The 23,321-nt window shown below is 41.0% G+C and overlaps 1 protein-coding gene across 1 annotated transcript in view; it reads left to right on the top strand.

The window, feature by feature from the left end:
- Positions 1-3,045: 3,045 nt before the first annotated feature.
- COL17A1 (collagen type XVII alpha 1 chain) overlaps positions 3,046-23,321 on the top strand; it is a 39,616-nt gene continuing 19,340 nt past the window's right edge. Inside the window, exons 1-21 of the mRNA XM_015867033.2 lie at positions 3,046-3,345; positions 7,461-7,526; positions 8,313-8,357; positions 9,048-9,146; positions 11,111-11,242; positions 11,611-11,658; positions 12,577-12,612; positions 14,012-14,059; positions 14,436-14,579; positions 15,493-15,648; positions 16,375-16,446; positions 17,458-17,523; positions 17,890-17,955; positions 18,997-19,161; positions 19,660-19,746; positions 19,881-19,925; positions 20,520-20,669; positions 21,269-21,484; positions 22,099-22,137; positions 22,552-22,569; positions 22,986-23,012. Coding sequence (XP_015722519.1) covers positions 7,472-7,526; positions 8,313-8,357; positions 9,048-9,146; positions 11,111-11,242; positions 11,611-11,658; positions 12,577-12,612; positions 14,012-14,059; positions 14,436-14,579; positions 15,493-15,648; positions 16,375-16,446; positions 17,458-17,523; positions 17,890-17,955; positions 18,997-19,161; positions 19,660-19,746; positions 19,881-19,925; positions 20,520-20,669; positions 21,269-21,484; positions 22,099-22,137; positions 22,552-22,569; positions 22,986-23,012 — 1,714 coding nt within the window. The 5' untranslated portion in view covers positions 3,046-3,345; positions 7,461-7,471. The remainder of the gene's footprint in view (positions 3,346-7,460; positions 7,527-8,312; positions 8,358-9,047; positions 9,147-11,110; positions 11,243-11,610; positions 11,659-12,576; positions 12,613-14,011; positions 14,060-14,435; positions 14,580-15,492; positions 15,649-16,374; positions 16,447-17,457; positions 17,524-17,889; positions 17,956-18,996; positions 19,162-19,659; positions 19,747-19,880; positions 19,926-20,519; positions 20,670-21,268; positions 21,485-22,098; positions 22,138-22,551; positions 22,570-22,985; positions 23,013-23,321) is intronic.

Below are 23,321 nucleotides of genomic sequence, written 5' to 3'. Positions count from 1 at the left end.
GGTTCTGTTACTGCTTGGCCTTAGCATACTAAACCAAGGCACATAGGGGACTGCAGTTGCTACCTGGAAATGGGTGTTGTGTCTTCTTCCCTGTTTCTGCCATCTTTCTGTTGACCTGAAGTATTCTAACCAGATTCATGGCTGATTCACTAGCAATGTAATTTCTGTGTTAATAGTCAGCAGTTTATTCTGTGCTAAGCAGATTGCTCTGAAGTTAGATACCTAATACTCATCACTTGGCTGTTTCTAAACCATAAACATACTTTAAGGTGCTAGAATATGACTGTGACTTCAACTTCTAGGCTCTTTATCTTTGGACTTGACTTGCAGAGGGAGAAGTGGTTCAGATTTTGCCATAGCACAACATACTTCCAAGTGCAGCGAATGCAGCGTGATCTCCCTTAACTTCTTACCCTGCCCATGGCGGGGGGAGTAGAACTTGATGATCTTTCAGGTCCCTACCAACCTGGGTCACTCAGTGATTCTGTGATTCTCACCCTTTTTAGTGCCAGCATCAGCTGCTGCTTTTGGAGCATCATAGGTCTTAAACCAGTTCTAACCAAGGGCTTTATAATTAAGCAGTCATCTCCAAATTAGTTCACAAGGCTTTTTACTGCTGATGTCCTTATTAATTGGTTTTGTTTCACTACAGAAGCAGTTTTGCCCAAAGGGTGGATCCCTGTTGTCTCTGCACTTTCCCTACACCAGAAGTATCTGGAAGACTAGAGGTTTCTCCTAGTCACTGTCCAAGGGAATCTCTCTGTGAGTGTGACACCTTCACGTTGGCTTCCAGGTCAGACTTTTCCAGCACCTACCAGGAACTTACAAGCTCCTGAAGGGTAAAAGAAAGCACCAGAGAATGTGGTGCCATCTGTGATTTGATGTTCTAGTTACAAGATGGAACAATCAAAGTCTGTGTGACTTGTAGTGCTGGGAACAGGGACAGAAGCAAATTCTGCCTCTGGGAGAACATTCCCAGGTACACCCAGCAGCAGTGTGACTCCACATCTGCAGACTGCACCATCTACAATCTAAAGCAGGATGGATGTGGAAACAGAAGGATGGTGTCTGCCACCTCCAGGAGAATCTCACGTTGCTTCCACAGCTCTAACCACCACACCACAAACTGCCACTGCTGAAGTGACAGTTGACCTCATGGCCTGAAGAGAGCTCAGCTGCAGTTCATTGCAGTGAGCCAGGTAGATAAGCACTTGGCTTTCAGTGGCAGTTTACCTGAGGCAATTGCTGACCAGCATAAGCTGTGGCAGCTCATTACCTCTCTAAATTATGTCCTTGATGTTGATACTTGCCAAATCAGTGTGCTTCATCAGGCAGATTTTACCAGCATCCTCCTGAACTTCATATTTTTCTGCATTTCTACTTCTAGATGCAGTGCCAATATTTTTGAGGGATGGTTTATTTCTCCTTTCCTTTTAAGACACCTGTATGTCATGCCTTCTCCTCCTTTTTCTTTCTACTAATAAGCTGGCAAAATAACTCATAAAGAGCAACTCCATTAGTGCGTTGTTGTCAAGAAGCCTTACACCAGTACCTTAGTCACCAATTGCATTTCAGGACTGAAAATACTGTATGTTACTTATTTACCCAAAATTGCTGCATTCACTTTTTTTTCTTCATGCATTCTTCGTTCCAAGGAGCAGTGAAGGTCATAAAGCTAAAGATATTTTTATATTTCCTGTCAAGTCATGAGCCATGAGCAGTTTGATAAGGTCTTAGACTGAGCTCTGCACCTCTTAATGACTTAATGACCACACACAGCTTGTTTAGACATCTAAATATCCTTTGATTAGTGTTTAGAATGCAGTCATGGATGCTTCCTCCATGCAAAGAAGAAATTTTGTTTTCTAAGCATACATCTATCTAAAGATAAGGATGAAAACAAGATATGCATTGATGAATTCTGATGAAATTTGGATCTCCATCAACAAAGGGCCAACCCTTTGTGTAGTGCTGTATATCAACTGTTTCCCTGAAGGCCTTTGAAAATTTCCAGTGAAAACAGAGTATGATCTTGACTGTACACAGCTACTGTTTCTCAAAAGGTCAGAGCAAAAATATTTTCTAAGCCTGAAGTTATATGAAGAGAGGCAGTTGCCTTAAGTAGCACCAGGGGAGGCTCAGGTTGGATTTGAGGAAGAATTTCTTCTCATAGAGTGGATGCTGCACTGAGGGTCATGGTTCGGTGGGCACGGTGGTGATGCATTGATGGTTGGACTAGATGATTTTTGGATCCAATCTTAATAATTCTGTGATCCTACGTTCTCTTCCATTCAGTGGCATAAGTCTGACAGAGTCTGTGTAGAGTAAGTAAAGCTATGGCAAATTCTGATTTTTATAACAAAGCATCAAACGATGATATTTTGTTTAGGAGGAGGAGGAAAATTCTTCCTGCGAGGTATATCTAAACTGTGAAAATGGGTGCTGTAAGACACTGGGTATGCTAAATTGTTGCACAGATTGCAAAACTAATTGGACAAATTAATGGAAAAAGTTCCACCAAGGAATGATTGCAAAACTTCTGCTTTTGAATGAAGAAGTCTCCAGAAAACACTAGGAATGTATCAGCACATGTTTCTATAACTGCTCTGGTTGCCCATTTGCAAGTGGTAAATACAGAAGAAATGATATTACTTACTTAGTTTTGTATATTTGGGTATGAGATTTAATGATAATGCTGCTTCTTGAATAGAGAGTATTCTGTGGGGGTTTGTGATCCAGTTCAGGGTACTGATTCCAGTGGTTTTCAGCCTATTTCTGCTAGCTGGGGGAGTTCAGTCCATCGTATGCAAGTGGTTAAAATGTGATTATCCCATCATCAGCTTTGCAGTAATATCAGCAGGTGCTGCACAACCTTCTGTGAGAAAATGCCAGAACAGGTGTAATTCATGAGTTAAATGCTCAGTGTTTCAGAAAGCATGGTGATAATACTTCATTTTCCCTGACTTAAGCCTTCCCAGCTGTGCCCATCTGGGATCTACATAGTTAATCTACCTGAGCAAATAAGTAGGAGCGTTCAAGCTTTCAGTGAAGTTTGACTCCTGGAGGCAGACTTTTTTTTTCCAGTGAGTGTCAGGTAATTGGAAGGGTAGGGTGAGGCAGGAAACCACGACACACCTTTGTCAGGACTTGTTTAAGAGCAGGGGAATAGAAAAGCATAAGAACGGTGAGAGTAAAACAGGTTAAACTAAGAAGAGCTGAACGTTTTTGGATGATCACTCAGATTCCACACATCTTTGGAGGGACATGATAGTATAGGTGGCAGAATATATAGGAAACGGTTGAGGAGAAAATCAGATTTTCAGTTCAGTTACCAAAGCATACGAGGTAAGTTACATTGCTGAAAAACAAAACAAAACAGAATAAAAGGCTGTCTTGTATTTCTGCTCTTCCTGATTCCTTGCAGGGTTCTGTATTCTCAGGCAAAATAGTGGAGGTGTTATGTTTCTTCTATGGGGGAATACAGTGTAAAATTAAGATTGTGGTAGAGCTGGATCTTTTTGGATTTTGGCTTTGTCTGTGAACTTGGCTTTTAAAACTGATTATTGAGCTAAAGGGGCGTTTCTGCTGGTAGATAAGAAATGTGAAGCCAAGTTCATTGTAGAGTTTTATTATGTTTTGCGAAACTACCATGCAAATAGATAAAGTCAACTGTGAATATTCTCCATTCTATAAGGGCAGCAGTGTGGCGAATTGTGCATCATCTGTTGGCTACTTTTATAATTGAGAGGATCTGAAATGTGATGGAAAAACAATGTTTGCAAACTGAAGCTTCAAATGGTGGCATCAGAATGTAAGATGAAGGAATAATTCCTGAAAGTGCCAGGAGGTACTTTTGAATCTAAGTCTGTTTTGCTGTGGACAGGCTTTGCATTGTGCCATACAGCTGTATTTATTTATCAGCCATGAGTCATTCATTATGGACTTTGGGCCATATTTTGTCACAGAAAGTTAAGAGGCCTTGAAAAGTGTTTTTGAAGCTTCATCACAGTAAGTCAGAAGAGTCTGATTTAGGAACTGTTTTGTTTCTCTCTCTCTCTATTTTATGTTTAGCAATTTGAACACTGTGAAAAGATGGTAAAACATCTGTCTTCTTTTGCAGCCTTTGGGCTGATTGACCAACTTGGTGCATGGCTTTGAGGCTGTGAGTTGTCCTGCAGCACATCTAAGCTTTGCATTTATCTTGCTTCCCTGACATTGGAGTCTTTTGAGGGAACCTACCAAATGAGCAGTTTTGGAATCTTCTATAAGGAAGAAAAATCTATTCTGGCTATGTTGCTTCTTGTTGAGTAACTGGAAGTGAAAGAAATAGCTTTTAATGCTGAATGAGATGGTCAGGCTCCTAGACTGTGAGGTGGAAGAATTAACCAATCCTATGAATTCCAGGACAGTGGCATTTGCTGTTAATGCTATCAATGACATTGGAGGTATCTACTGTTTCACATTATTTATGATCAAAAGGTTCCTCTGACATTAAGTTTAATTCATCTTAGCAGCTGCAGGTGCCTCTTTCTCCTGAAGGAGTGTCTCACTACATGAGCTGTGTTGATGGAGGGAGAAGAGAGCTGAAAGGATGTGCTGCAAGAGTGTAGCAGCATTCAGACATGAGAACTGGAGGGACATTGTGAAGGAATAAAAGGATCTGAAATGTACCTGCTTTTGTTTTTATATTATAGTCTTCTTGGCTATAAAGTAGCTTTTCCCCTTCCCTTTGAAAAATGCTTGTAATAAATTTTATTGCCATTGCACGCACGTAATATGTAGCTTATAAAATAATAAAAGAAGTTGGAGTGTTCCATCTCAGACTGCTTTAGCATCCTCGATAGTTTCCTGCATTGCAGCAAATGGGAACGGGAGGTGCAGGAGGTTATCTGACAGCGTTGGTCTTATATGGAAAGTGGAAATTAAACATGCTTTGTAAAGTTGGGCTGTTCTCACCATCCTGCTTTTCAGTGCTGCACAGAGGAGAAGCAATGTGCACAACTGTGGTCTCATAAGAGCTCTTCTGATTCCTTGTGCAAGTTCTCTGTTTTTATGAGGGCCACTAGCACACTTCAGCCCCAGCTTAAGTTAAACCAGCTTTAGGGTCTTCTTGCCTTGGGCACCTCCACTATTTGTGAGTGATCGCAGTTCATGAGCTCCTGTTAATCGCTCTGGAATAACTGCTGGAGACTTCTCTGATTCTACAGCGCTATTGCTTTACCTACAGCTACATGTAGCCTACAGCTACATCTTTGTGAATCCAGGTAGGAGGAGCTGGTGAAGTGAGTCAGTCCTGGCAGATAATGGAAATCAAGCTTAGTCAGCCTAAGGAACCTGGGCTGGCTTTTGCATTCACGCAGCAAAAACATGTGCAAGATCAGAATGCACTGTGTGCCAGGGCTGGGCTGAGCTATGGGATGTGTGGCTTCAAAGGTGTTGTTTAATCTCTTCTTATTTATTTATTTTTTTCTGATTGGTATCAGAGCATGATGTTCCCCTCTCTCAAGGGGAGGAAGGACACAGATGTGTTCACTCAGTGGTGGTACTGGCCTATGGTACAGCATCCATAACCAGCACAGTTTCTCAATAGCAAAAGGGAAATTCTGGAGCTACGAAGTGGTAGAGAAATAGTTTCTGAATATAAAGCTGTGTTCCTTGTCAAGATGCTGGCAAAGCCAGAATTGCTGACATCCAGACAGCAACTTTCAGCATGTGCTTTTAGAATAGCAGAGGTACTGCCTTTGCCTTCCTGGAGTGCATGACCAGGAGGCGTTCCAGTGCAGGAGACTGGAATCCTGCTTAAGGAGGAGCTCCCCTGACATATGTACCTCTAATCTTGCGTGTGCCTTGGAATCAGTTTTCTGGAGAATCCCTTGGAAATCCCCAGTGTTTGCAAATGCTTTAAGGGTTGGGTATTGTCCTGCTGCCAGTGTTGTGTAAGGACCTGGCACTGTGCGCCAGGCTGCTTAGCCATGCTGCAGGGCTGAGGGCTCTGGGCCCTGCTGAGTGTTCACTGTAAAGTTCAGTGTGGTCTGTGGTAGGAGGTGTGAGCTAAAGTAGCTTGCCTGATGGCATACCTCCTGCATTCAGCTTGTTCTTCTCCAGCTCTGGAAACACTGGGTGCTATTCAAAGGCAGATCTGAATCTGTACTTCATATGTTCCTCCATATTCTCAGTTGCTTCCTGCCTTGTGTCATCATCTATGTGTGGGCTATACAAACATAGCATCATGGGAAGTGCAGAAGAGTAAGTGGAGTCATGAGGACCAGATCTGAATGGTAGTTGGAGGGACAGTTTTGTGTTCTTCCTCAAGCCAGACTTTCGTAGCTTGGAAGGAGTTTTGCCCCAAACCTTTTAGACTCAGCCTGTGAAAACTACACTTAGCGTTGTTTTCTGTTCCATTGAGTTTTCGGTTTGGAGTCATCGAATGCAGTGGGGAACTTTTACTTATTATCACTTTCTATGCAAATTAAAATCTCTGAATCATTTGCAGCTGTGCAAGATGAAATGTTCTCTTAAAATAGGAGTGAGCAACTGTATATTTCCTTCTGACAGGAGTGTTTTCTCTTGAGTTTCTGTTGTTTCTTTTCCACAGACATAGTGTTTCTTTGTTTTTTTCTCCTGCTTTGGCGGACAGTCATTCCTCTGCCTCAAGTCATACATAAGTATGACTTGAGGGGGATCCGAGCATGAAGCATATACATGGCATTCACAGCAGCAACTCCAAAACTGTATAGACTGACCTGAGCTGGCATTAAATTAGTTCAGATTCCATAGCTGCAGACATGGGTTTGTAAAACAAGATAAAGCACTTCCTACCTTAAGTTCCTTGTTGCTGAAAATAGCTGGTTTAAAGGTACCTCTCATGGTGTTTGTTTGTTTTTCCACTCAAGTCAGTTCTATGGCTTTAGCATCAATATAACTTGAGAATGCCCTGTAGTACTGTCGAAGTGCTATGATATTTCTGTTTATGCTTTTCTCGTAGTGCTGTGTATAGGTAAGAGAGGCAGAACTCACGAACATGTCTGCATTTCTAATCCTATGTTGTTGATTTCTGTACAGAACAGGTGTGTAGGACTAATGTTTCAATCCTGTGGTTTTGTTATATTTTTATAGAGATCCGACTAAAGGCCGTGGCAACAAAGTCCACATGTAAATCCAGATCTAAACTTGTCCACTTCTAGTTGAATTTGCTGTGGTTACCCTTAGCTCACCTGCTGGCTTCACAGCCCCTCCTACTGTTTCAGCCTTTATGCGTTGTGTAGCTTCTAGTTTTGCAGGGACATGTTGCTGTTCTGTTAGTAGTACTCAGATGGTTCTGGAAAGATACTTCAAACTCTCTGACATTAATGAATTTCAGGCAGTTCTGCTGAAGAGAGAAAATTGATGGGACTTGTAGCAATTTGTTGTCATCTTCTCTTCACAAAGCTCTGAGTGCTGTGTTTATGGTTTCCCTGCAGGTGGAGATGATATGGATTCTGTAACGAAGAAAACGAGGCAAGATGGATCAGAAGTTACAGAGAGACGTAAGGACAATGTTTTTCATATCCTGAGACTGGATCACACTCCAAAAATGTGGCAACCATATTGACACTTTGTGAGGGGTTGAATGCTGACCAGGCATCCAGAACTAAATTCTGCACCTGTCCTTGCTATTTCAGTCAAAGTCAAAAGAAAGGATAGAACAGGGCAAGAAAAGGCATTTAGAGACTTGTACAATGACCTGATTGTTTAACCAGAAATTATTGCCCTGTGGTAACATTTTTGGCCAGTAGTGCAGACATTTGGATTCTCCTGCTTCAGAGACAAATGCCACGCATGGTCTACAAACTGTTTATTACATATCTTTCTTGTCTTGGTGTGAAAATAGGGTAAAACAGGATTCTGCTGACAGAATTAGCTAGTTGGTATCATAGAATTGTAGGGGTTGGAAGGGACCTCTGGAGATTGTCTGGTCCTACCCCTCTGCTAAAGCAGGTTCTATAGAAAGCTACTAAGGAGTCTGACCTGGGCTTCACTTGTAGAGCAATTGCTGCGGCTCAGGAGTGCCCTGAAATAATACCACTTTCTTGTTTCCAGGAATTTTTTTAAGAAAAAAGTCTTTCATGGCAGTGATGCATTAGTTACTGTAACATGACAGAAGTTTGAAAACATACAGTCCCCAGGCAACATAGTCTAAAGGGACTTATCTTTAAATGAGTTAATCTTATTTGAATAATTCATGCTCTTCCATGGAATGAAGTGGAACGTTGATCTTGTCTGGCTAGATGAATTTGCAGTAACTTTCTGAATAATAACTTTTCTTTCCTCAGTTATTACAGAGACAGTAACTACAAGACTGACATCTTTACCACCCAGTAAGTAACTATAATCCACTGCATTACTTCTGCTTTGTCACTGTTGCCCTTCTGTGTTATTTGGCTTCATTACTTTCGTAAGTCCCTGGGTGCAGCAGGTTATCAGTGCAGAAATACTAACACTTAAGCTATTCTGAGAAATACTTTTCCCAGAATCCTTGTTGATGTAGAGAAGGAGCAGTAGCAAAACCACAATCTGCTAAGACTGGTAGACCTGGCTGTTCAAGAGTGTACACCCAGATATAGAGTAGAATAGTAGTGGTGACTGTTTCTTGAGAACAAGCATCAGAAGTGATGAGTCTCTGGCCTACATCTTATTGTGCTTGCAAACGCAAGTGAATCCCTTTGCATAGTATCAAATGTCACAGGTTATTTCTGCCTCTGTGTATCAAATAGGGCAGAACTGTCTATTCTGTGGTAGGGTTGAAAAGTGATTGCATGATCTCATTTATGATGAGAGTTAGCAGGAGCATCTTCCAGCCCATGCCTGAATCAAAACTTGACTACATAGCTGCATCTTGAATGCTTATCTGCTCTGCTGAGATACTTCTCTGCAGTTCTGATGTATTTTCAGACATGAAGCTGTCCTTGAAACTGAGTTCTGGGTACCTTCTGCTTTGTCTTGTAGTGTTTTTGTTCTTCTCATTATTAATCCTGACAGAATATCTCATTTTGTCCTATCTATTCCAGAAGGAGGGAGCAGTAGTGGACTCAAGACATCGTCCCACACTGGAGGAAGTGGAGTAGAAAAGAGGTCTTACACCCATAGCAGCAGCTATGTGACTTCAAGTAAGGAGTGAAAATATCAGTAACAAAAAGCAAAAACAGCATCAATGGGCTGAGGAGAGATTCAGGTCAGGGGTGAGCAAAATGGGGCTTCTTAAAGTAGAGAAGGCAAATACTCAAAGCAAAGGTATTCCTTCCTTAAAGCTGGTGATGGGTGAGTGAATGGCAAAGTTCTCATTTTCTGCAGGGAAAACTTGATTTCAGGGTAGTTTTCAGTAACCTTTGAAAAACACTTTTCCAGCTGTCCTCGAGCCATTTGGAAATCAAATTTCTCTTCATTCAAGTTTTCCAAATCACAGTCTTTCTGAGCACTTTTGTTCAGAAGATGGCTTTATTTAATGTTTGTTGATCTTGCTGATGTTAGAATACAATATGATAGTAGAGTAGAATAAAATAATTTCATAAGTGTATCTTCTTGTCAGGGTATCCATGGACTTAGCACTTTGAGTGGCCTGTGTGTTTTCTGGATATGCTAAACCAGTACTTATCTACTCCATAAAGACAATTCCTCTCTAGCAACATTAATTGCTGAGCTGTCAGATTGTCACGGTGAAGGTTTCTGAAGAATAATCTTTCTACCCAGCGTTCTGGCACACCTCTCTCACACTGGGACAGGCTGGATAACAATCCTTACAGGGATCATTCTCCATTTTCCAGAAAAGGTGGCGAGTCAAAGGGAGGAAAGTGCAGTATGGAAGCTCAAATGGAGGATTAGGCATACCCTATAGACCTGACATACACTCAGCTCCTTCAATTAAAGGCCAGAGTGTGGAATCACCTCCCCTCTGGACAAATATGACATAACTCTGGTGCAGATATCAATCTAATAGTCTAGACTGGCACCAGTGTAACTGAAAGCTGTGTCCATCTCTCAAAGCTCTAACTTAAATGACTCTGTGGGATTGCATCTTTTTTGTTAGTTATTTTCAGTGTGTGGAGGAAGAGAAAAGAATCTGAACTTCTTAAAGTTTTGCAGAACATTTGATTATCTTTGCTTTCCCACTCTGCTGGCAGAGTGTCTCCAACAGTCCACTTGCAACCGTAGTTGTTTTTGCTCAATTAAGTGGAAAAGGTGCAAAACAAAATAGATCCCTGTAGAAGTGAAAATGAGTTAGAAAACACTTTGGGATCACAAGGGTGTTCTCTTTTTACAATGATAGTTAAACAGTAACCAGTTTGATCAGTCTGATCCTGCTGATAGGCATGCATATATTGCCCTCATCACAGAGCTACCCTTGTCCTGCCACTCTGATCATACTCCATGTTAGATTCCATAGAAGAGTCCAATCAAGAGTCTGATCCTTCCTTAAACTGCTCATTCTTTATGGCTGCCCAGTTCTTTTCCCGCAGCAGTGATATGAACTAGGAAGGGAAACTTTCCTCTGTCTAAACACAACAGCTGCTAATAATCTCCAAACAGCCTTGGGCCTGACTCATGTCTCTGTCACATTTCCTGGAAATGGACTGACTAAGGCATGACTAAGTGAGACTGGGGCTAGTAGTTGCTTTGGAAAGGAAGCTTGCTCATCTCTTCTTTCCCTCACCTTGTTAATGGTATCCTCCAGTACTACCGCATTTTGTTTAAACATCTTGAAGATTTTGTAGACTGTCATTTAACGCTGGATTTTATGGGTGGTTCTATATCCAAACCAAAATTCAGGCCAATTTAGAGCCAGGTGTCCTCCTGCTCAGCACAAATGTCTCATTTATCCCCCTAAGCCAAAAGCCACTGTTATTGAAATCATTGACAAGTCATTTTTAAGCCACGTAGATAAATTCCTCTTTGCAGAGAATGCTGACGACAGCCAGAGTTAGATTCAAATATGGTCTGTTTTGCCCACGTCTAGTTCTGAGATATTAATGGAGATCTGTCTAGCTCAGACACCAACATAAAGTACTCAGGACATACAGGGTGTATGTGCAGGTCATATCTTCAGTTTGCTGAGAGTGTTTTGTTTTGCCAATAGGTGGAAGTGGTAGATTGAATTCATCATCGTCTGGCTACAGACAAACACAGTCTCCTAGCTCAACTCTCACCAAATCACCTGGCTCAACATTTGAAAGAAAAACCTATGTCAACCGCCATGCAACATATGAAGGTATCACAGAATGTGCCATAGAAAAGAGGCACTATGTTGTGCAGTCTGAGGTCGCTTGGGACTTTTAGCACATTAATTCAGAATTGTCCTGAATAGCACAAGAGTCCCATCTATAGTAGTCTTGCTGGGAAATAAGCCACAAGGGATTTTAATGATTGAGTCTTATTTATATTAACCATAATTTATAAGAGGAGTTGTGGCATATATTTGTTGATAGACATTAGCAACTATTTCATATAATCCTGAATAGCTCTTTTTGAATGGAGATGTTTGTTACTCAGTAGAATTAGTCAGGTACCAGGAATATGTTTGGAAAGCTCTTGATGATATTCTATGAAGTATTAATGACACATTTCTGTTATTTGCAGGGAGCTCCAGTGCTAACTCTTCTCCAGAGTTCCCCAGGAAAGAATTTGGTATGTTTTTTTCAGAACTGTCTCTCTGAACATTATGACAAGGTCATGTGAGTTGGTGACTATGGTGGCTTTCTGCATGTTGCCTCTATGTTGGACAGCCAGTGCAACTCTGTGACTTCAGAGGAGTTACTGGAAATTATATTAATGCAGCTGACAGCAGAGTCTCAAACTAGTACAGATTCCAACAGAGGCTGTATAATGCAACATATCTACTACCTTCAGCTACTCTTTAGATGGCCCTAACATGGTACAGAGCATGATCAGGAGAACATAAGACACTTGACAACATCTGCTGTCCCCATACCTGGAGGAATAGCTCCAAGCAAGAAAGTGCAGTCCCTTAAGATTTCGAACCATTTCTGGATATACTCCACCACTTATTCTTTTTTAGACTTCAACATATTCATGTGGTGTAATTGGAAAGATGAACTGGCTATCAAGTGTTGTATTTATACTGAATATTGTCAGCAGGTAGGAGTTTGCCCTGTCTAAACTCTGGGATGCTTCTTATATTCAGTTCAAGTAGAGAAGCAATATGATGTGGATGTCTTTTTGGCTTAGGGAATAAAGGCAGGGTTTCATAGTGCCTGACCCTGGCTGATGGTGTGAACAGGCCTATTATCTTCCTACTGGCTTATTGAAATGCAAGATCATTATCTCTGAATAACATTTATGTGAGCAAGCAAAAACAGCAATTAGTACAGGAATACTAAGGTGGTGCACACTCCTTGAGATGGTCTAAAGAAGTCCTGACAAAAAAACTGAGGTTTCAGTGCCTCCCAGCTGTGCCTCAAGTAAAGAAGTTTACTGCCTGAGTTTCTGCATCCAGACTAAGATCCAAAGATCGATGTATTCATTTTCAGAGGTGTCAAAGGCAGTAAAAACCTAATATAGCTTTTCTTACTCTTATATTCACAGCATCTGCATCCACACGAGGGCGAAGCCAAAGCCGAGGTGAGTGGTACTCTTCTTTTAGAAGTTTAATCTGTTTTTTTTCTGATGTGATTCAGGGTGTGTCAGATGGACCTACTCATTATCTAGAATCAGAGTGGTTTAAGTCTTGAGTATGATGAAGTACCTGGATTTACACCACTGCAGTTGTGAACCATTTTATGTGTGAACAGTTGCTTAAACAAGCTCAGCGTAAGGACTCCAGTGAAAATGTCATGGTGGTTAGTTAGCACTGTGTCAGAAAGTAGGGTCTGCTTGGGGACTTGGAACTCTGGAGGCATAGAACATAGTTTATCATCTTAACTGTTCGCTACCATGAACTGAGTCCAGCCATTCTCTATGACCCTCACTCTGGTATTTTTACAATAATCATATGCATGTTTTTCCCTGAGATTTATTTTGGAAACCATAAGGGCTTTCCCTGAAATGATCTTATGCTGGTGGTAAGGAGAGGCTGAAGAAATTATGGACTTGCTGCGATCTACTTAGTGAGCTCACTGTGAAACTGTGTTGTTTAAATCATTTAGCTTTTCTGGTAATTTATTAACAGCACTGGGGAAAGGAGGGTTATATTACTGTTAAGAGTTTAATATCTGTTCCCAGTTGCTTGAGGAAAAACTACAATGTCATTTTATCCAAGTTAATTTTGACAGTGGATATAAATCAAAGTATGCTCTTGCACTCTCCTTCTGGAGAATGCCACAATTACCAATTATTCTACCTCAGATCTTCACAGTCTCCTCTAGCACAGTACATCCCTCCCAGCAGAACTAGGCCATATGTAATAAAACAAGATACCAGAGAAACAGCTTCAGCATTTCATGTAACTTCAGAAAATTGTCTCAATCTATCAATCAGCTTCTCTGGCTGAATGACAAAGCCAGTGTTTCTTTTAGAGTGTGTGCACCGTCAGATTTCATCTCAAGGAGCACGAGTCACATGTCCTTGCTCGTAGGTAGTAAGCTCAAAGGCTTTTCCCAACAAATCAGATTAATGCTGTAGTCTCTTGTGGTGAATGATAAAAGTCAGTAAGTAATAAGCTGGAGTACCTGGAAAGATTGTTGGATTAATAAATGTCTGATTGTGACCTGAGAGTTTTATTCAATGCAAATTTGGTAAAGTAAAGTATTACATTGAAGGACTATTGACTTCAACAGAAGCATTCACAGGATAAAATGCAGCTCTCTATAATTAAAACCATTAAAATCTAATCCTAAAACAAAGTCACCGAGGCCAATTTAGAAGAAATTAATAGGTGCCATGAGTGCTACTTAGATCGAGCAGCAAGGTAGCACAGACATCAGGAAGGGAGGAATTCACTTCAGCTAAAAAGATTCATTCTCAGTTCAGGGCATAAATATATTGCATTCCATATTCATGATCTGCTTCTTTCTCTTCACAGAGAGTGAAATACGAGTACGGCTGCAGAGTGCATCTCCCTCTGGCAGATGTAAGTGCCATAGCTTATACTCTGGGGAATCAGGTACTGCTCTAGATATGCCTGCAGTGTCTTGTGAATCCAGTCTTCATAATGATGGGTAGCAGCATGTCATTCTTTATTCCTTCTGTAAGAACTTTCATTTATCACTTCATACTGAACAAGGAAACATGCTGTGGGTTAGATGGTGGTCTTGCTGGAGTAGAGTTGAGCTTAGTCCCTGAAATGCAACCTATGAAGTTTTGTTATGTCAGTGGCCCTCCGGAAAAATACAGCTTCTGAGATGTTCCTGAGTAAATTCCACTGAATGGCTTATCCTCAGGGCAGGATTACACTTCAGTGAAACAAGGACTTTTGGATAAATCTGGATGCTTTTTTTTCATGCCAGGGACGGAGTTGGATGATGTAAAACGTTTACTGAAAGGAAGTCGATCAGCCAGCTGCAGCCCTACTCGATCATCATCAAGTACCCTCCCAATACCGAAAAAAGCTGTGGTGGAGACAAAAATGGTTACTGAGAGCTCTCAGTCAGGTATGTGTCAGAGGATAGTTAGCAATGCTGGAGTCTTCCAAACATTTTTTACCATAAAAATTCTCAGCTGTTAAGAACATCAGAGTATGAATGCATGGTCTCTGTCCCAGATACAGAAAAAGGATCAAAATGCCAAAGGATTGTCCAGGGCCATCTTTGGGTGGTGAATTGTGTACTTCCATAAAATTAAGACATATCCTGCTGACACTGTTCAGAGGTGCTTCTGGCAGAGACAAGAGCTCTATGTAAATGTCTTAGAGCAGTATGGTTTCTTATTGTGGAGCAAAATGAAAATAGCACTGAAGACAACATTTGGTTCTGTGTTCAATTTATTGTCCATACTGGTGGTTGAGAGATCAGTAGAACTTGATAGTAATATAATTAACTAGCTTTCATTAATTATAAGCCTCACTGTGGTGCTTGAGGCAGTGGTGTTTGTATTCACTCCACTGTTCTCCACCAGAATCTAGGAACAAACAATGCCTTTTTACCTTCTGATGGCTAAAATTTTGTCTAAAACTGGGAATTTTGATCCAGAGCCATGCATGTGGGAAGCAAAATTTCAAGGTCTCCTCATCCAGGACTAACAGAATTGTGGACCGAAGTACATTAAATGTTTTATTGCAGTATCATAGTGTCTGTAAACAATGAAATCTTCTTGAAGTGTTTTGTGAATGGTCATGCTATCTAGTTAGTCTTTATCCCATTTTTTAAAATTCAAGTGGGCTGTAATCAGCTGGCATTTGAGATCAGTTATACTACATTAACCTGGAGTTGTTGCGTGGACTCTACAAAAGTAATTGAAATTTAAGGCAAATTAAGTTCTCTGCCATGTAAACCTACAGTGCATACTAAGTCTTAAGACTAGTCCCTACTGTTTATTGTTTTTTTAATTTTATTTTATTTTTTACAGTGTCGGGGACATATGATACAACTATACTAAATACAGCCCTCCCTCCATACACATGGTCCTCAACTCTGCCTGCTGGGTCTTCCCTTGGAGGATACCATAACAGCATGGGCCAGAGCTCCTCCTTGATCAATGCTATGTCTCACTCTACAGGATCAGGTAAGCTACCTGGACCTCTGAGTCTATAAGGACAAAACTCCACACTGAAACTGGGTTAATAGCAGTGCTCTTATCTGTACATTTAGAAGAATTAAAATGAGGCAAGAACTGAGGTGGCAGAGAGGATAGGCTTGTTTATTCCCTGCTTTTCTGTAATTCTGTGCTTTTTCTTCTATGTTGTTTGTACTTGAAAGTCCTTTGTTGTGAGGATCAACTGTCCTAACTGCCTGATTCATCTCTGAAATGTTAAGATAACTTTATTATTTACTTAAATGAGGCCAGACTATCTATCAAAACTAGTTTTAGACTAGTGAAATTTGAATTATCTTGGCCAATTGTAAGAAAAACTAGTCCTAACTGTGCGAACCTCTAACATTAAAATCTAATCAATCAGTGTTGGCAGTGATTATAACTTGTAAGACCCACTTCCAAATGCCAGGGATGCAGTTACAGTAAAAAAAAAAAAAAAAAAGAAAGCACAAGAAACTTTATAATAGCATACTAGTAAAAGCTTTGCTTTCTCACGTTATCTCATGATTGCAATTTGTCCGATATAGGTTTTTCTCAACTTAGTGAGTTCAGTAAAGGAGTGGTTTGGGTCACAATTTTCAATATCTTTCCTCTGTGCAATTATACAGAACTGTACTAACTACTTTTTCAGGTGGTCCTTATTCTTAATTTCCATGGGTTGTAGAGGTGATAATGTTCCATTTCCTCTTTTTACAGTTTTTGGTGTTCCAAATAACCTGGCTCCTAGCAGTCATGCTCTGAACACAGGCCTGAGCACTTCCTCAACAGGTCAGATTTTTCTCTTCTTCCCTTCACACTTTCAGAGTGCCACAGTCCTTCCAGACATGCGCAATGAAATATTGCCCATATTATTTTATTTCTCCTCTTTCCTCATCTGTATGTCAGCAGCTTGTCGACACACCACAGTTATTCTCTGGTTACAGAGGATTTATTCTGGTATATGCTGTATAGCTGACATTAGGTCCTAACTACTTTTATTTAGGTAGTGAGTTTAGAAATTTGTCTTTTGAAACAACCTGTTTTATCCCCAGCACAACTCAAGGTAACCCCCTAGAAGTTAAACTAATGTGTCATAATCCATTAAGGCCCATTGCTGTCAGTTTTCCCTATAATTACTCTTAAATTCACTTGACTTACTACTTTTGGTTGACACTGTTCCATGTCACAAGAGTACTTCTCTTTCTTACACAGTCACATTTTTCTTACTCAGTGTAATGCCATCATGCAGGTTCTCTGAATTGGTGGAGAACAGGGTGTATAAAAGCAGTCTGTAAACTACAATTGGCATTGCCATGCTGATTCTGGTACTGAAGGCACCACTTTCAAGTGTTAGCTTCTTTCCGGACAGTACTTTGATGCACAGTGTGTGCAGTTGTCTCATTAAACTTCCTCCACACCATACAGGTTTCCAAAATGTACTTGCTTTCCCAGGTCCCATACCTTTGGAATTGTCCACGCAGCCATGGGAGTGGATTTCCAATCTAACCTGAGATGATATTTTAAAATAGTCACTGTTAATTGGCCTGGACCAATAATATTTTATACAGCAAGGTGATCTAAGGAAAAATGTTTTGTAAGGAAGGTACTGAACAGGACTGCTTAGAATTGTGATGCCTCCAGCTAGCTGACACAATTTCTTGGAAGCTCTAAGGGTGATTTCTAACCAACAGGATTCTCTGAGGTCATCATTACTATCACTGATTTTATTTTGTTTTCAGCCAGAGCACTACCTGCACTGCAGAACTTCTCTAACTCCCATTGCATTATTTTTCTTTGCAGTGTTTGGAGTTCAAAACAATCTGTCACCAAGCTCTTCAGCCCTGAATGCCACTGCAGCTTCTGCAGGTCAGAAACCATTTGAGCATAAAGCAAATAAGGGAGTCACTAATGAGTACTAAGTTCTCCCACCATTTTTGTGGTGGCTATAATATTCATATTGACAGAGGTTCCTTTATTGGCATCTTCTGGTGTGGAGCAATGTGATGTGAGGAGACTTTGAGGAACATTTGAGGAATATTTTGCACATACAAGAGTGGCTTCCAGTGCTTGTGTAAGCACTATAAACTTGCTTGCTGGGAAGGCAAGCTCATTTGAGTTTCACTAGGTGCCCCAAATGAGAAAAGGTTAATGAATGGTGTATAGCCCGAGGCTGGTGTGTGTAGGTACCTTGTTATCCTCCATCTTTTTCATTCTGGGATTTCTTCATTGCAGCATATGGGGTGAAGAACACTTCTCAGACAAACACCATGAATAGTACTGGTGTCTCTGCCTCAGCAGGTGAGTGTATTGTTCACAGTTGCTTAGATATAGCTCTGTACAATCATTTCATGATAAAAGTGAATTAGAGATTCGTCCACATGGTGCTAACATGTGGTTCCTCAGGAGCATGACTTGTCACCAGCCATCTCCCTTACCAGTGTGTTCTGAAAAGGAGGTAAATGAGCCAGAATGAGAAATCAGCTGGCCTGATTCACATCTCTCCCGCTTTATGGTAGCTTGGAGAATTTTACTGTAACTACTTCTGTTCAGCAGATAAGTAACTGGATAGAAGACACACAACACTGTGTTTCATTTGAAACCAAAATATTTGCAAGGTTACACCTAAATATTGTTTTTCAGATGTATCACGCTTGGCCACTTGAAAATCAAGGAACTCACTTATGCATAATCAGATTGTTGGCTTTTTGATGTTTGATTGTTTTATTTTATGAGAGAAACTGAGGTCTTTCTACTGGCCTGCGATCTCTGAGTGGCTGAGGTTCATCTTTTCCAGGTGTATTTGATATTGCTTAATGGCAAAAAGGTGGTCACATTAATACTTTTAGCCTTATTTGTACTGAGCTCAACCTCTGCAAGCCGCAGTTCAAAGCCTCATAACCGTGCCTGGCTCCCGTGTATATAAAGTGCTTTGTGCTTCATGGAATATCTCTGCTAACAGTGCTCTTTAGCTTGAGATGTGACGGCTTTTATGACCTTTGGATGTCTCTCTTAAGACTGAATTTCTATGATTATGTAATGGACGTGTTTGAGGTCATTGAGACATGTTTCAGTATGTAAACTGAGTGGTGTACACTCTTCATGTCCTGTTGAAGTTGTTTCCATGCTAGTGAAATACACATCTCTAAAGTTTAACAAGACACACAGTTCTTCTTATCTTCAAGTGACTGATGCGTATTTTGCTGTCTCCTCATAGAAGTGGCAAACCCAGTCATAATGGGACTCCCTGTTTTGATGAACAAAAGTGTGTTGTACCTTGTAGTTAAAACTCTTAATACACACCCATCTCCTCTTCTTTCCCATCCTTCACCAATATTCCAGGTGGGACCATCTTGAGCACCCAGGGAGATGACTTCCTGCGCAAAGACTGCAAGTTCTTGCTGCTAGAGAAGGAGAATGCCCCAGCAAAGAAGGATATGGAGCTCTTAGTCATGTCAAAGGATAGTGGCAAAGTCTTTAGTGCCTCTTCCACTGGGCTTAATGGAGGTAATTTCTCTTCTTTGGGATGTGTGACTTACATATATGTCTGCTGAGAGCAGAAAATGGAGAGGGGGGATATGAATCAGAAACATCTCTGCAAGACATATTCTGGAGACAGTAAACTTTGATGCAGCTGAAGTGAGAGTAGTGTGACTGGAGTATGATAAGAACAGACCTATGCGTGCACCCTGATGAACTATCTGTGGAGTTGAGAGTTCAGGGCACTACACCTATATGCCATCCATGAATCTCTGGCAGGCATTTAGCCTTTAACCACATCAGAAGCTTTTTTTTGCCTTTAAAGCTCCGGAGTGTGCCTTGGGACATTTCTCAAAGCTCGGGAGTTCAAGAACTTCAAAAGCCACAGATAGATCAGCAGCTGACTTAAACTGGTAGAGCTGTTGTTGCTACCTAATAAGAACCGTGCCTTTCAACTCTGAGAAAAGGACTGGCCCGATTGAACTCCAGTTGTAATGTTTTCGGTTGCATTTTGTTCCCATTTAGGATCCTTTGCAGAAGACACCTTGAAGAAAGAAAAGCAGGGGCTTTCCTCTTACACAGCAGATACTGGCCTGAAATCAGATGCAAATGGTATGAGTTTTTCCTTGTGGCAATACAAGAGAGCTACCTCCTTCTGCTTCCGTTAGCACCTTCACCCTGCAAACTCATGCTCCAACATTGGTGGTGTATGGAAAGACTTAAATTTTCTTTTGTTATTATGACAGGAGGACTGAAATCAGCAGCGACAAGGGACAAAGAAACATATGCAGGTAAATGGTGCTATTTATACTTTCATTGGAGGGAGCATCAGAGCACAGCATACGAAAAGCTGTTATCCTTGAGCATTTTGAATGATCTATGTGTGATGACATTAGAGGTAGGGCATGTTTAGAAGGCTACTCCATCTGTAACGAGCAAAACACATGCCACAGAAAGTGTTACCTGTGATTTTATTGTGGATGAATGGGCAGTAGTGGCATTTCCTAACTGCTAGAGAGAATCAGCTAGCTGACAGCAGAGTGCATCCTGCTATCAGGACAGATTTGTGGGGAGGAGAGGGATCAAACCATTCTGGCTATTGCTGTTACTTGCAGCTCAAAACTGTAGAACAAATTGACTCCAGAGCAATTGTGTTTTTGCAGCAGTTATTTTAAAAAGTGCTGTCTGTTATACCCTGTTGGAATTCCATTGGGAAGTTGTCTACAGCTTCCACATGGATTAGAGTAACACCCAGTGTTCACAGAGTGAAATGTAAAGATTTTTCTCCATTGCCCTTTGTGTAATCTGACCTTGGAGTCCTTATTCTCAAGGTATTATTTACTCTGAAGTTAAGGAGCTATTTACCATGAAATTGCCTCTTTCAGAAATAAGGAATGGTGATGCAGGGGGTGCAGTTGGATCAGCACCATCCTGGTGTCCCTGTGGTTCCTGCTGTAGCTGGTGGAAATGGCTCCTGGGTTTGCTTCTGGCATGGCTGCTTCTCCTTGGATTACTCTTTGGACTCATTGCTCTGGGTAAGAAATGGCTGCTAAAGCTGGCCTGGGTCACTGGCCTCTGTGTATTTAAATTTGCAACTGAACAGAATCCTGCCTCTGTGTATTCTTGTTGATGAGAAAGAACGCTGCTAAGGTGAGAAGAGGGAAGGGAAAGATATAGAGATAGGGTCTTCCTTCTGCTTGCAGGAACGAGTTTTATATATGGAGGAGCAAAATGTTCTATGGGGCAGAAAGAAGCCAAGTGAATTGTAACTCACTACCAGAGGAGCACATTCAGTACTCAGAATTGTGACCACCACCAAAACATTAAAATTGGACAGAAAGAATGAATAACGAATATAAACCTTCTATAAGGGATTGTATAGTCCTGGGGAGAGGAGTGTAGGGAAACTCCTGAGGTCTTTCTTCTCTTCAGAGACTGCCACATTCTAAAGCTGTCACTGAAACTCCAGATTTCCCTGCTAAAAAAAAAAAAAAAAAGGAGTTGCAGAAATAATCCTGCTAAATCCACTGTCCATAGCTGTTGTGGTGTTGCCTTGTCACTGCTATTAGAAATTGGTATTTCAGGCACATGCCTACATCAGCATTTTTACTAGTGTTTTACTTTAACCTTCCAGCGGAAGAAGTGAGAAAACTGAAATCTCGTGTGGATAACCTGGAAAAAATAAATCACAGCTTCCTGACAGTCAACCAAGGAAATCCGTATTTAGAAAAAGATGCTTCTAAAGCGGAGTTTGTTCGTGGTGCAGCACCATCTTCAGCTTTCTCTTTTGAAAATGAAGAATCTGTTTGGTTGATGGTGAAGAGCAGACTGAACAAGGAAATAGAACGAGGTGAGCAGAGTAAATACCTGTGATGGTGTGTTGGACCAAATTATTTAAAGGGAAGCAAGTGAATTTTAGTTCCCAAGGGCCTAAAGACAATGACTTCTGGATTGCAATGCAGTCTCTCAAAAGCAGAGCCCTCACATGTCCTCACAGATAAGCTTTGCTGGGGCACAGGGTGCTGCCACTGACACTGGTGGTGCATCCACCAAAGCTAGCAGGATGAGAAGGTAAGCCGTGGGCATGCCATCCTGCACCAGGATGTGTTGTTTACTGTAGCAAGTGAATTTTTCAACTTGAAAGAACTGCATGAAAAATTGAATCCACAGCTTATTTCTTGTGCTACTTTTAGTAGCAAGGGAAATATTATTTACTTTTGTTTTGATGGAAGCAGGCTAAAAAGTGAGTAGTCCACATTTTCCAGCTTCAGAAGTTTCATGTAACTCCCAGCGGTTCAAGGGCTGGCAAAGGGCAGACTTTTTGATGAAACTCTACTCCCACAGTGTTTGACAGCCTGTGCTGTCTGCAGCCTCAAAATCCAATTAGTGGAATCTTTGTATGCAAAGCAATTAGCTGTTTTGTTGTGTAATACAGTCTATCAACACCTTCATTTCCTGTTGCAGGCTACTTCCGAGGAGAGAGAGGAGAACCTGGTATGAAAGGTACAGCCTTACAGTCTTTCTCTTCCCTAGTCCTGTTACTTGGTTCTGGCAGTGCTCAAGTTTGGAATGGATGTTGCCACTAGGAGTAGTTGGCAGTGAGAAAATTGGTGCTGGTTTGTGCTTAAAGAACATGAAGCTGGTTTGCCATTTAAACTGTAGAGGGCCCTGTTTCACACAGTATTAATACTGAAAATCCAATCACACAATGCATTATAGAGTGCTGAAAGGCCAGATCCTGTATGTCACTACTGTGGTGGGTCTGGTCCTGCACTGTGCAGTTGTGAAGTGTCTGTATTCATCCAAAACTTGTTCATGTTTTATTGAAGGCTAGAGAGCAACAAGAAAACAACATCAAAAGGAGAAATATCTCCAGGATTTATCCTGATTTTATTTTTATTTTTCTCTTTTTCTCAGGTGACATGGGTCCCAAAGGTGAGTTTCTTGCTGTCTCAGGTTCTGTGGAAGTTAGACAGGGAAACTGATGCATCCAGTGTTTCATGTTTTCTTGTGATTAACTTCACTTTTCCTGGCAAAAGCAATTTTAGAGGTCACAGTAGGAGAGAGATCAGTACTCATTTTGAACCTTGGAGCTTCCTTTACCTGGTTGACAGTCATTCCTGGAATGAAACCATACCTGGCTTAATCACAGTGTGCTTGAGAGGATTTCATGTAGCGTGAATAATTCAATCTATTGCATAAATACGAAGGATACAATGTGGCATTGGTGGGAAGGCAGAACCTCTAAACACACCAAGAACATTAGCTCTTTTTTACATGGGGGTGAAGATTAGTCAGTGTGAAAAATGGTGAAAACTTTTTCCTAATTGACTGTCGCTTTCTCCCTGTAGGGGATCGAGGACTTCCCGGTGTCCCAGGTGAGCAATAGTACAATTCCCCTTTGAGGAAGACTATTAGTGATGTTACCATTGACAAGAACAGGTTTTGCACTACAAATCTAGTTCCAAGTGGTTTTTTGAAGAGTCAGTACATAGTGAATAGATTTAGTCCTTTGATTAATACCTCGATGCTGAACTACAGATACTTGGTTATAAGCAAAGTCTCAGCCTGACTTCTGTATGGTTAAACATGTCTAATTTGTGAGTGTGAAGATCCCAGGCTGTGTTTGAAAGAGTTCCACATCTATGTGAATACTTGGCATGATGTTCTTGTGCTCTTCTATGTAC

The sequence above is a fragment of the Coturnix japonica genome, chromosome 6, assembly GCF_001577835.2.
Source record: "Coturnix japonica isolate 7356 chromosome 6, Coturnix japonica 2.1, whole genome shotgun sequence".
NCBI classification, from domain to species: domain Eukaryota; kingdom Metazoa; phylum Chordata; class Aves; order Galliformes; family Phasianidae; genus Coturnix; species Coturnix japonica.
Note: the sequence above shows the minus strand (reverse complement) of the source record. Positions and strands in the feature narration are given on the sequence as shown.